Source organism: Oryzias melastigma, linkage group LG4 (assembly GCF_002922805.2).
Source record: "Oryzias melastigma strain HK-1 linkage group LG4, ASM292280v2, whole genome shotgun sequence".
In the NCBI taxonomy this organism is placed as follows: domain Eukaryota; kingdom Metazoa; phylum Chordata; class Actinopteri; order Beloniformes; family Adrianichthyidae; genus Oryzias; species Oryzias melastigma.
In genome coordinates this window covers 28,065,224-28,077,772 of record NC_050515.1, presented here as the reverse complement: position 1 = coordinate 28,077,772, position 12,549 = coordinate 28,065,224, and the positions used below count along the sequence as shown (strand labels likewise).

Genomic DNA, 12,549 nt, shown 5'->3' with positions numbered 1-12,549 from the left:
GAGGAATTTGTCAAACACTTCAAATGTCTGACATGAAACAAAATATTTTTATTGAGACATCTGATTGGTCAGTTAACACTTTAACACCCAAGCCTCAAAATGTCCACCTGGACTTTTCTATTTTTGACCATGAAAGGGTCAGAGAATGTCCTACAAATGTGTGCTTTTGCCTCTTTTCCCAGAAGACATTGAATTTTTAATATCTATCATCATTTTACAATTTATCCTGTTTCATAAGTTATAACAATCTAAAATGTAAAAAAACACTAAATCAAAATGTGATTTTTATATTGTTTTGTGAGAAAAACAGTGCAAATGTACATGAACAACAGGTTTTGATTGTTAAAAGTTGGAATTTGTGCAGAATCAAACTATTTACAACAACATTTCTGTATCTTTCTCTCTAAATGTGCAAAAAAAGGTTCATAAAATGTAAAATATCTACAGACGTTTTTGGTCACAGAGGGCAATTCTGTCCTCTTCGGCTCCTCAAAGGCCTTGATGATGCTGCCAATGACAGTCACACACATGAAATAACCATCCATCCATCCATCCATTTTCCTGACTGCTTCTTCCCTTTCGGGGTCACGGGGGTGCCGGAGCCTATCCCAGCTACTGATGGGCGAAGGCAGGGTACACCCTGGACAGGTCGCCAGTCTGTCTCAGGGCCTCAATCACACCCATTCACTCTCACATTCACACCTAGGGACAATTTTAGAGTCACCAATTAACCTAGGAAGCATGTTTTTGGACGGTGGGAGGAAGCCGGAGTCCCCGGTGAAAACCCACGCATGCACGGGGAGAACATGCAAACTACACACAGAAAGGTCCCAGCCGGGATTTGAACCGGGGCCTTCTCGCTGTGAGGCAAGAGCGCTAACCACTGCGCCACCGAGCAGCCCTGAAATAACCATGATGACAAAATATTGACAAGGAAGTGCAATGTCTCAGCTTTCAGAAACTGTTGGGATTTTTCAAATAGAGCAAACTGTTTAGGAATTACCGCAATTCAAAGAGTGCCTGTGTAAATGTGTCGCGGGCGACACGGTCAGTGTTAAACTTGAATAGCTGCCACTTAAGAAAAGACATCATGAAAAAATTTGGATTAGGTAGAATTTGTTAAAGAAAACATGGTATCAGAACAAGAATAGAACCTGACAAATAGAATGACAGAGTAAAAGCTGTTTATTTCTCTGGCTTTCTGTAGCCAGCTAGTACTTCCTGTTTGGAATGCAAAAGGGGTGGGGTCATTCAGTCCAGTTTTCTTGTACAGTCAAGGGTCACTACTGAGAGCTTTTATCCGCTCCTGATCCATTACTATTTGAATGAATAAATACACAGAAATGCAGTTTTAATCTTAAATTATTTTACATTTGTCCTCTATCATGAAAAGTGCTACAAGAACATGTTACAACACAAAAAGCTCAGTAATGAAGCAATAAAAATGGTTTTTGTTCCATCTTTGACACAAAGAAAGCTGTTGGGCTTGTTTGAAACAGGGCTGAAACTAAACATTTAAACCCCCTAAAATACGTTTTAAAAGTATCAGATTTTGATCAATTACATATTTGTTTTACTGTATTTCTTTATGATTTTTTTTTGGCCATATTTACTGTTTGTGGATAAAGTTTGTACTACTGGGGGGGCGGTAGCTATGAGTCATGGCTCTGCCCACCCTTTGCCCCTCTCCAGATAGGAGGAGACCTCTCCAAACACTCAAAGCACCAATAGAAAGAGCAAAAAGGTTTGATCTAGCACATCTGTATTTTTAGCCCACATGAGTCAGACAATGTTCATTTCAGAAACAAACCTGAACATATTGAATCATCTTATATTATCAAGTTAACCCATGCTATGTGTTCTCCTGTCTAAACTGCATCTTCAGAACACTTGGAAGTATGAGACGTTGTAGAATCCAAAGCAAAAATATCTCTATAAAATAATTTTGAGGTAAATTGTGGGACCACTTGAATGGAATTGTTATATAAGGGGTTTCTGTCAGGATTCAGAGCACATCCTAGCACTGAAACAACTCTGCTAAAGACCGCAATGATATCTTTGTAGCTCCAGACAGCGGACTTTCTGCTTATTCTCATACTGCACTTGTAATGCATTTGGTACCATTATCATAACACTCAACATTTGAAAATGCTTTTGTTGTTATAGGAACAGCTTTAAGCTGATTGAGCTAAAAAGATGCATAAAGGTTGTTGGTGTGCAGTCACAACTGGACAGGGGGAGGGTATGGCAAGCTGAAGAAACAGTATTGTAATCCTTAAACAAAATTCATTCCTCAAACAGACATCTCCAACTCTGTTCGAGACCTACTGTCTTGCTTATTTTGCAACTAACAAAAGAAAGACGCAATAATAACTCATGGAAACATGTTTTTACCTGGTTAACAAAAACAAGAAAAAAAAATCAGTATTTAATTATCAGAGTCATATTGATTTGTTTCTATGGATACACAGCATACGTCAGAGGATAATACCTTCCATTTAGCTGCCTTAATGAAAATGTGTTTTATTTTAAGCATGAAGTTCTCAATGACTGTTTACACAAAGTAATAAACAGATGAAGACAAACTTTATTTTTCATTTGGCCTTACCAAATGGAAATGGAGAAAGGAGATTAAAATGAAAAATATGATAACCACAAAATATGCTCTTAGATACGACAAAATTGGAAGGTGTAGAATAAAGTAGGTGTAGAAGAAAATGGTCTTTTATCGACATGAAAATTAATTGAGGAACTATTTTTTTCCCCCACACCTCTTTTAAAACTGGTTATCCTTTTAAATACCTTTGAACCAGTGTTCCCAACCCTGGAGACCGAGTTTACATGTTTGATTTTGTGCACCTTAGTTATCCATCCATCCATCCATCTTCCGTACTTTCATACTTTAGTCGACTGTTCAGAGTTTAGTCGACTAAAGTGTGAAAAGGACATATGCGGGTTGTTAACATGATGATACTGCAGAGCTGAGTGTGAAGAAATGTCAATGTGATTCAAATCAAACTCAAGCCTCAGTCCCAAAAAATAAGAGAAAAGCCTTTCGTGCAGCATCCCAGTGTTCATTGGGGATGTCCTTCATACTGCAGCTGAGCATTAATTTGTATAACAATTCTTTTTACTTGCAGAGAATAACACACATTAGCCTTGATGTTAGCATTATGCTAACATTTCTTACAATAGCTTTACCTATTCTAGTATTTAGATTTATATTTGCTATAAAAAGTTTAACAATAATTAACAAGTTTCTTTTTTGCTTTTATACTTTATGGTAGGTGTGCTCAACATTTCATGTATAAAAGTCTAAATATTCAGCAGGACACCGTAGGGAATCAAACCCCAACCTGCAAAAGCAGGTATATCATTACCAATGCCTTTAGTTTTGTTGACTATACATGAAAGGTAAAGCAAAACTGCCATTCAACTTTGTTTCTGTCTGCAGGTCTGCAATGTTAGTCCTACTTTTAACACATTTAGAGAGTCACTAAATCAGCCTATTATCATCTCAAAAATATCTCAAGGATTAAAGATCTGATGTCTAAGCAGGACCTGGAGAAACTAGTGCATGCTTTCATCTTTAGTCGACTTGATTACTGTAACAGTGTTTTTACAGGACTACCAAAAAAATCCATCAGGAAACTGCAGCTTATTCAGAACTCTGCTGCTCGGGTTCTCACAAGGACCAAGAAAGTAGACCACATCAGTCCAGTTCTGAGGTCTTTACACTGGTTACCTGTCTGTCAGAGGATAGACTTTAAAGTTCTGTTACTGGTTTATAAAGCTTTGAATGGTTTAGCACCAAAATACACGACTGACCTCCTGACCCAGTATGTACCAGCCAGACCTCTCCGAGCATCTGGATCCGGTCTTTTATCAGTTCCTAGAGTCAGAACTAAACATGGAGTATGCGCCAATAAGAAAATTATCTTGAGCAAGGGGCAGGTGCAAAGTGCCTATCTGAGCCAGCGGCACAGCAAGAAATTAGACACTGCACTGACTCCTAGCTGTCTAGAAAGACTACAGAACAATGCATTGTGGGAAATGTAGTCCTGACAGTTCTTGTCGTTCAAAGTGAATTTGATCAGAAATGACTTGTGCTAAATAAAGGATATATGAGTATTTTGTAACTCTTTCTGGAAAGTTGTGGATCACTGATGGAAAAAGATGAACAGACATTCCAGAGAGAGTCAAACCTAGACATTAACACTGACCACCAACAAAGGAGGAAACTGTTTCAATCATCAAGTCACTAGAAAGCAATAAAGCACCAGGTCATGACAATTTGAATGTAGAGCTGTTCAAGACCAACCCAGAGATAGCAACAGAGATATTGCAACCTGCTGAGCGCGTAGAGCACGTTTTTTAAACGCACTACACCTTCAGGTCATAAAAAACATTCAGTACCTTCAGCACCCTGCAGATGGCGATTTACCTAATCCGCCCAATTGACCAGCCATGGTAACATAGATTAAGATGCTGATTTATTGAGCACAATGTAACAAGTAATGTTGAGTAAAGAGTAAAAGTTACTTATATTTTTGATACTTAGTACTAGTAGAAAGTAGCCAAAAAAATGTAAGTAAAGTAACAAAGTCCATTTACTTAAGTACTTTATTTATTCACTTTGTTTATATATATATATATTAAATAGGATATTTTAAAGTATTCCATTTTGTATTTGTTTTTTGTATTTAGGTCTCAAACTTCTATTGATTATTATTACTATTATTGGTTCTAGTAGTAGAAGTAGTAGTAGTAGTTTTGTTTGCTTGTTTTTTTTATTTTTTTTGTTTTGTTAAAACCTCAGAAAAATATTAGGGCTAAAAGCCTTCACGGCTTGCCATACCTGTACTGTAGTCTGGTACATGTCGAACCGCCCTTCCCTAATATTCTCCGATTTTACACGAGTTTTCCCGAGCAGGAACTCGTGGTCTGTTTTCATTGGCTCAGCGCTCGTCCAATGACATGCAGCCATCTGTGCAGGCTTGACGTCGCTGAGTCCTTGGTGTGCTCGGATCGGATCAGCTCGGTTCTTGGACCTGTCGTGCTCCAGGATGAAGTTCTGTTCGGCGCTGTTGGCTCTGCTCGCCTCCGTGGCCGTGGAGGCCACCATCTATTTCCGGGAGCAGTTTACGGACGGAGGTTCGGTTCTGATGGTTTCACTTTCTTCTGATTTTCAGTTTTTGACCGGTGTACCTGCAAGTCCTCCACTGCGGACCCATTTATGTTCTTTGGGTGAAAGTCTATCTGAAATGTCCTATGTGATCTTAGCAGAACCAGTAGCTGACCCGGTTCGATCATCTCAGCTTAGTCCAGTGGATCCTGATTCAGCAGAACTTTCCAGAGTTTTTGTTCCTTTAGTTTTCCAGAGTTCTCCCGTTCAGCTTAAACTCCTGCTCTGATTCTGGTTCAGGTTTAAATCTGCTACTGGACCTGCAGTGAGACAGACAGAACCTTCAACAGAACCTGCACATGAAGCAGAACCTGTCTGACCCTGATCCCCTGTGTTTCAGATGGCTGGAAGACCCGCTGGCTGGAGTCAAAGCACAAGTCTGATTACGGTCAATGGAAACTGAGTTCTGGAAAGTTCTACGGAGACGCGGAGGCTGACAAAGGTAACTAAGCTGCGGGCTGAACATTCTCTCAGCTCTGTAGCTGTTTCACGGGTTTGAAGGATGTTTAGGAGCTCGCTGATGGTGATCAGATGTTGGTCGAGGAGCTCCTGCTGTTCTCTGACGGGCTTTAACCACTGTCTATTCCAACTCCAGGTCTCCAAACCAGCCAGGACGCCCGCTTCTACGCCCTGTCGGCCCGCTTTCCGCCCTTCAGCAACGAGGGGAAGACATTGGTCGTCCAGTTCACCGTCAAGCACGAGCAGAAGATTGACTGTGGAGGAGGCTACGTCAAGATCTTCCCCTCCGACCTGGACCAGAGCGAAATGCACGGAGACTCCAAATATTACCTGATGTTCGGTGAGTCTGCTTGGTCATATAGTCGCTCATAAAATGTTCTGGACATACGATTCTCCTGGCTTCTGATTGTTGGGAAGATATTTGAAGTCAGAGTCTTTACCAGTACCGGACTAACAGCTGTCATCTGGATTCTGTTTGGGTTTGCAGGACCCGACATCTGTGGCTACAGCACCAAGAAGGTCCACGTCATCTTCAACTACAAAGGCCAGAACCATCTCATAAAGAAAGATATCAAGTGCAAGGTAGCTGAGAAAGCACATTTTGGGTTGGGAGGGAGTGACATGAGGTCACATGACGGACTGAAACTCCTCCTCCTGTCTAGGATGACGAGCTGACCCACTTATACACGCTGATCCTGAACCCAGACCAGACCTATGAGGTGAGGATTGACAACGAGAAGGTGGAGTCCGGCTCTCTGGAGGACGACTGGGACATGCTGCCCCCCAAAAAGATCAAGGATCCTGATGCCAAGAAGCCCAGCGACTGGGACGACCGGGCGACCATCGACGACCCCAGTGATACCAAACCTGAGGCACGTTAGCTCTCTGTCATCTTCTCCCACTTTGTAGAACCGGGTCACACCAACCCGGTCGGGTTAACTTACGGATGTCATGCTGACTTCCAGGACTGGGACCAGCCCGAGACCATCCCTGATCCCGACGCCAAGAAGCCCGACGACTGGGATGAGGACATGGACGGTGAGTGGGAACCCCCCATGATCACCAACCCGGAGTTCAAGGTAAGGCTGGAGGTCAGGTGACTGCTCACGGTGGCTGAGATATCCCGTCGCTTATGACCGGACGCGTCTCCCTGCAGGGTGATTGGAAACCCAAACAGATCAGTAACCCCGACTACAAGGGAGCGTGGGTGCACCCCGAGGTGGACAACCCCGAGTACGCTCCCGACACCAACATGTACCGCTTTGACGACATCAGCGTCCTGGGCCTGGACCTTTGGCAGGTAAATGTTTTCCACTGGGGGGGTTGGGTCAGCTGGGGATGTGGCCCCTCTCACCTAAATGAGGGTGCGTCTGCTTCCAGGTAAAGTCTGGAACAATCTTTGATAACTTCCTCATCACCGATGACGTCAAAGAGGCAGAGGAGGTCGCCAAGGAAACCTGGGAAGTCACCAAGGTGAGTCTTCCTAGCACCAGCCAATCAGAGGACAGAGAGTTCAACGGGGACAGATTTGGATCCTATTCTGAGATCCTAACCTGAGTTGAGGAACAAGTCCACAGGTTGAACATGATCTCATCTTCTCGTCCTTATCACATTGCTAAAGCTCTGCATCTTTTCCAGGGTCCAGAGAAGAAGATGAGGGACGAGCAGGAGGACATAGAGAGGAAACTTCGGGAGGAAGAGGAGAAGACCCAAAAGGACGACGAGGATGACATTGAGGAAGAGGGCGAGGAAGAAAAAATAAACGATGAGGAGGAAGACATGGATGCTGGAGCAGAAGACGATGAGGACATTAAGAAGAAGGACGAGTTGTAGGAGTTTGCTGATGAACCAATAGACTTTTTTTTTCTAAAGCCGTGGGAGGAAGGGGAGGAGCCTAATGTTCATTTTCCTCTACTGCAAGTTTTCTAATTTAATCTAATCGGTTAAGGATTTTCTGTATGTGTGTGTGGATGCCTATGTGTGAAAGATGGGATGGAGACAAGTGAGTAAAGTGGATATCCTGAGCTGATGTCTCCCGATTTCTTTACACTGAAAACATCATCATCAAAAACCTAAAGAGTTACCGTAGCAACCATTCAAACATGGATATTCTCATTGTAAAAAATGTTCCTCTTCCTCAGGGACAGTTGTGATCGAAACTGTTCATCAATGATTTAAGCAGGATCTGATCTCTGATCACCTTCTGGGGGTTGATGATAGGCTCCGCCCCCTAGCCTCCTGGTTTGCTGACAGAAGTGGATATTCTACTTCTCCCTGCCTAGCAGTTCCACAAGGTTTTTCAGCCTTTAAGACAATATTACATGAGGGTCCATTCACAGCAGAGGACTCTGAATCCTAGAATCATTTTATGTGCTTGAACACGGTGAAGTGAAACCAGGTTGAGGACAGCCTCACAGAGGTGGTCCAGAACATGGACTATGATGCTAGCCACCCTGGATTAAAAACGTTTCCTGCTAAAATACACAACATAATCAAACTATAAACAATACTTTGTTCTAATGTTTGGGGATAAATGTAATTATAAAATACACGTTTTGCTACATGGGCCTTTTTTCTATGCACTAACACTTCTGTCATTTATTGGCGGATGGAAAACCCAATGAAAACCAAGGACAAAGAGGCACAATGCCACCTGCTGTAGGTGGGGTAAATATTTACATTAAGGCCTGGATTATTTAGGACAATCCAAGGCTGGATATGGAGAAATTAGAATGGAACCATTAAGATTTAATTCTGATTGTACAGGTTGACTACTGTGAGGAAGACCCGAAACTGCCGTTTTACACATAAAACAGTATAAAATAATTATTTATTAAATGGAACACAATTTCTGACCATAAACGTACATGAAGTAGGGACATCCAAACTGCCTTAGACACTGAAAAAAAACAACTTCTTGACTTTTTATAAAAATGTCCAAAATGGTTAAATATTTGTTCTATACTTTGAATATTTAAGATTAACTATTTTATAAAACATTTGTTAGAAAACTAAGTAAACTACTATAATTCTCTTAATCAAAATTTGCCTGTTTAAACTACTTCAATAAAAAAAATGTACATTTGAAAAATGTTTTTCCAATAACATCAAAGTTAGTTATTCATTACTTTTCAATATAATTAAATTATTAATTTATTTTTCCTATTTTTTTTCTAACTTTTAATATATCTATGTTCAGATGTTTTTGTTTCAAACATGAAAAAATACATTTAAACTATTTCCACGTCAGACGTATCTCTTCCAGTCCGGCAGGGGGCGCTAGCGCCGCGGGCCTGCCTGAACCAGCAGAAGAAGCCCGCAGTCAGGCCGTTGTTGACCTTGTTCGGATCCAGATGGGGTACTGGGACATTCCTGAGGGTTCGGACTGTGTCCAGAAGACATGGATCACCACCAAACTTGGCACTGCTCTGGGTAAGGTTGAGCTAAAAGGTTCGGCTCGGTCTGTCCTAGTTCTGGAGCAGCCTGGCTGGTTACAGCTAATGCTAAAGCTAAGGTAAATAGAGGGATGGTATAAGATCAGGGATTTCAGCGACCTCAATCAGATTTGATTTGCTCTGATGTGAATAATGAGCATTGTGCGCGTGAGCAGAGGAGTTGGTTGCTGTGGAACCAGCGCGTGCAAGTGAACCACCAAAGACAGACAAACTGGCTCATTTCATTCAGATGCCCTCCTCCTGTGTGGTTCTGGTCACCAGGATCTTGAAGCTCTGAAGCTCTGTGAGTCAGTTAGACCTTCCTGAGTTTGGTCTCCTGGTTTGAAGCCAAGTTTGTCTGCAGATACATCACATCATGAGACAACATGAACTGTGGGACAGAACATTTTCAATAACCAATGAAAAAAGAAGATTTCCTTACTTCTCCAGGGGTGTGGGGGTTGATTGAGAATCTCCCAAATGAAAAGGGGTTTAGTTCAAGGAAGCAGAGTCACAACAACCCCACCAACACACAGACGCACACACACCACCAACAAACTGATTTCAAATGTGTCCTCGGAGATTGCTACAGGAAAAGGCCGGCTGGCTTCCTCTGTCGTGTAAAGGACTGAACTGTGATCTGTTAGCTATGGTTTTACCTGTTTGAGCTTCACTGAGACGTTTTGTTTGTCTTTTGGTTGTCTCAATAACGTTTCTTTTTCTCTTTAATACACATTTTTGGACTCTCCACATCTTTCCTGTGAGGGGCAGGCTTGTTTTGATTTATCAGTTTAGGTTTTTGTAGTCATGCAAGCGTGCACACCCCACTAACATTGAACACTCCTTGATTCCTGTGACTCGACTGTGATCCAGTTGTGACTCGACTGTGACTCTGCTGTGACTCGACTATGATCCAGTTGTGACTCAAATATGACCTAGTTGTGATCCTACTGTTACTCAACTGTGACTAGATTCAGACTCATCCATGACCTGGCTCTGACTAGACTGTGACTCAAGCGAGACTCAGTTTTGACCTGGCTAAAACCTTGACTTATACAGCCATGACCCACAACTCAGCTACAAGTAGACTATGATTTGAGTCTGACTTAACCGTGACCTGGTTTGGTAACTTTAGTAGAACAGTCATCACTCTGACTTGAAGTGAATTGAGTGTAACTTGGCTGTAACCTTGACAGACACAGCTGTGACTCAGGTGTGACTTGACCATAATTTTCGGTGTCTCAACCGTGTCCGGGTTGTACCTTCTCACCCTCATGCAGTTCCCCCCACTGACAGTGTGTTTGTTGTGTTTCAGGTCTGGTGGGATCAGCCTATCACATGGTGGCGGTTCAGCCGGACTCGGCTCTGGCGGCTGTGCAGAGAGCCACTAACGGGACCGTCACCATGGGTGAGTCTGACGCTCATGGTTTACCGTCATCAGCTCCTGGTTCTGTCTCTGAGGGACTCAGTCCTGGACCAGACTCGAGTTCAGGACAGACTTCCTATCGCCGTGATGTCATCATCTGCTGTTTGAACTGCATGAAAAAAAAGACTTTCATCTGACATAAGCTGTGACCTGTGTGTCCTTCAGCTGCTCTGGGAGCCATCTTTGGAATGAGCACATGTCTGAGCGCTCAGATCCGTGACGCTCCGGACGACCCGCTCAATTATTTTATCGGGGGATGCGCCTCAGGGATCTTCCTTGGAGCCAAAAGTGAGTATCATGAAGGGATTGATCCTTCTCTTCATCCCAACAGTCTTCTTCAGATCTGGTGTGGGAGATTTTTTCTGCTTATACCAGGAATCAAATCCTTGGTGTTATTAACAAGTATCTGTCAGGTACCTGAAGGAATGAACAGAGCAGGAATGAAAACAACAGAGAAATGTTTAGAATAACGCTGAACACTATGAGTTTGATAAAGTGGCTTGAATAGTGATGAGGAGTTGGTGTTTGGTCAGATTGTGTCTGATGATGACCTTCTGTCACTCCCTCACCTGTCTGCAGCTCACAGCGCCATGACAGGAACGTCGGCGTGTCTGGGACTGGGGACGCTGGCCTTCTTCACCAAAGTGGGTAAAATGGAGGGCTGGAGGGTGGCTGGCCCCCCCAAACTGTAGGAGTTTCGTTTTGTGTACAAAGACATGTATAATAAAGTTTCTGTTGAAACCCGTGGCTCTGACTTCACCATCTGAATACACTGAATCAGTTCATCTCACTTCATCACCTGGACTGGTTCTGTTTAGTTGGAACCACATTTAGAGTTAATCCAGGACTGTGCACAGATTAATGTAGGGATGAGTCTAGGCTTGGATCAGGACTTTGATCCAGAACGGATCTGAAAACAGTTCAGAATAACGCTAATCCTGATCCAGAATCTTCTCTGGTCTGGAAAAAGTGCTCATTTCCTTTTCCTCCTCCTTTCTGAAGCTCTCTGGACTTGTTACTGCACATCTTCAGTATTGAAACTTTTTGTGTAGTGTCAAACAAGGATGTGTCCCTCATAAACATTTTCTTCTAATAAAACCATGCAAATTATAAAGATAAACTTGTGTTGCTTACATTACACCTCTCCCTCATTTTTCCATAGGATTTCCAGGTTATTGAGAAATAAACTTGTCAACATTCATGAGCTGCTTTGGTCAGATAGAGACTTTGTTCATGGTTCTTCTGCAGAGTGAACTCCTAATAAACTCATCCTATTCGGCTCAGTTTGCGGTTTTTCTGCTGTGACAGAAGTTTTCTCACCCAGCAACAGGTGACGATGAGGGCTTGATTCAATGGTGCCACTGCAAGTTTATACATAAGAACTGGTGAGTGATGGACAGCTCCCTCTAGCGCTTTAAAGCTGTAACTGCAGAAAAACGAGCGGTTTTTAACAGAGCTCTAAGATGGAACAGCGCAGATCCGGCTCCCTCCAACAGGGGGCAGCAGAGAGCTTTTGAAACCACAGAACAAGACGGGTGGTCCCGTGACTTTTTAAGGGAAAGCCGCTGAGCATCTCAGAACCGGCTGTCCGAACCTGAGTTTTTCGGTCCGGGTAGAGACGCGGCAAGTACCCGGAACCGCTCGCTCTTAGGCTGCAGGTGACGTGGTTCTGTTTGTGTTGACAGAAAAGAACCGACTTGGTTCCGTCCAGACAAGACGACGACAGAAAGGAAGGTAAGTAACAATAAGCTGGAACCGAATAGAATTCGGTTATACGAGAGAAACAGAGGATGATGTTTTGGACCTGGATTTTTTTTTCTTTAGCTGCCTTCAAATAATCTTTTTTTCAGTTCTGGTACCAGGGTTCGGTTCTGTTTGTTATAAATGTTAAACAAGTTTTCAACTAGAAAAACGCACTTTCAGATATTTTTATTAAATCAGAACCGTTTCTGTCTTTGCAATTTAAAACATTGTTGCGTTAAGGTGCTCTTCTCCTTTTTCTTCTTCTTCCTCACTTTTTGTTATGAACGCGCGAGAAGCTCCCG

General features: G+C 42.7%; 3 protein-coding genes across 3 annotated transcripts in view; all 3 read left to right on the top strand.

The window, feature by feature from the left end:
- Nucleotides 1-4,995: 4,995 nt before the first annotated feature.
- On the top strand, nucleotides 4,996-7,668 carry LOC112136810 (calreticulin; the record flags this gene model as incomplete). The annotated part of the gene is given in 9 exon segments (XM_024258730.1): nucleotides 4,996-5,154; nucleotides 5,526-5,627; nucleotides 5,781-5,984; nucleotides 6,132-6,226; nucleotides 6,307-6,516; nucleotides 6,610-6,723; nucleotides 6,801-6,944; nucleotides 7,025-7,117; nucleotides 7,283-7,668. Coding segments are annotated over 9 exon segments (1,316 nt in total), but the record flags the coding sequence as incomplete, so codon positions are not given.
- A 1,251-nt stretch (nucleotides 7,669-8,919) lies between these two features.
- Nucleotides 8,920-11,258, top strand: ndufa11 (NADH:ubiquinone oxidoreductase subunit A11). The gene is made up of 4 exons (XM_024258750.2): nucleotides 8,920-9,076; nucleotides 10,394-10,486; nucleotides 10,670-10,792; nucleotides 11,084-11,258. Exons 1-4 carry the CDS (start codon nucleotides 8,998-9,000, stop codon nucleotides 11,194-11,196), a joined length of 408 nt encoding a protein of 135 aa, XP_024114518.1. The 5' UTR covers nucleotides 8,920-8,997; the 3' UTR covers nucleotides 11,197-11,258.
- A 737-nt stretch (nucleotides 11,259-11,995) lies between these two features.
- ctns (cystinosin, lysosomal cystine transporter) overlaps nucleotides 11,996-12,549 on the top strand; it is a 6,911-nt gene continuing 6,357 nt past the window's right edge. The window contains exon 1 of the mRNA XM_024258732.2: nucleotides 11,996-12,238. The gene's annotated coding sequence lies outside the window, so the exon portion shown is untranslated. The remainder of the gene's footprint in view (nucleotides 12,239-12,549) is intronic.

Excerpts from the sequence above, each read along its gene's own strand:
- ndufa11 (XM_024258750.2), top strand. The coding sequence starts at position 8,998 with ATGGGGTACTGGGACATTCCTGAGGGTTCGGACTGTGTCCAGAAGACA. Across the intron at positions 9,077-10,393 it reads CAAACTTGGCACTGCTCTGG|GTCTGGTGGGATCAGCCTAT; the intron begins GTAAGGTTGAGC and ends GTTGTGTTTCAG. Across the intron at positions 10,487-10,669 it reads TAACGGGACCGTCACCATGG|CTGCTCTGGGAGCCATCTTT; the intron begins GTGAGTCTGACG and ends TGTGTCCTTCAG.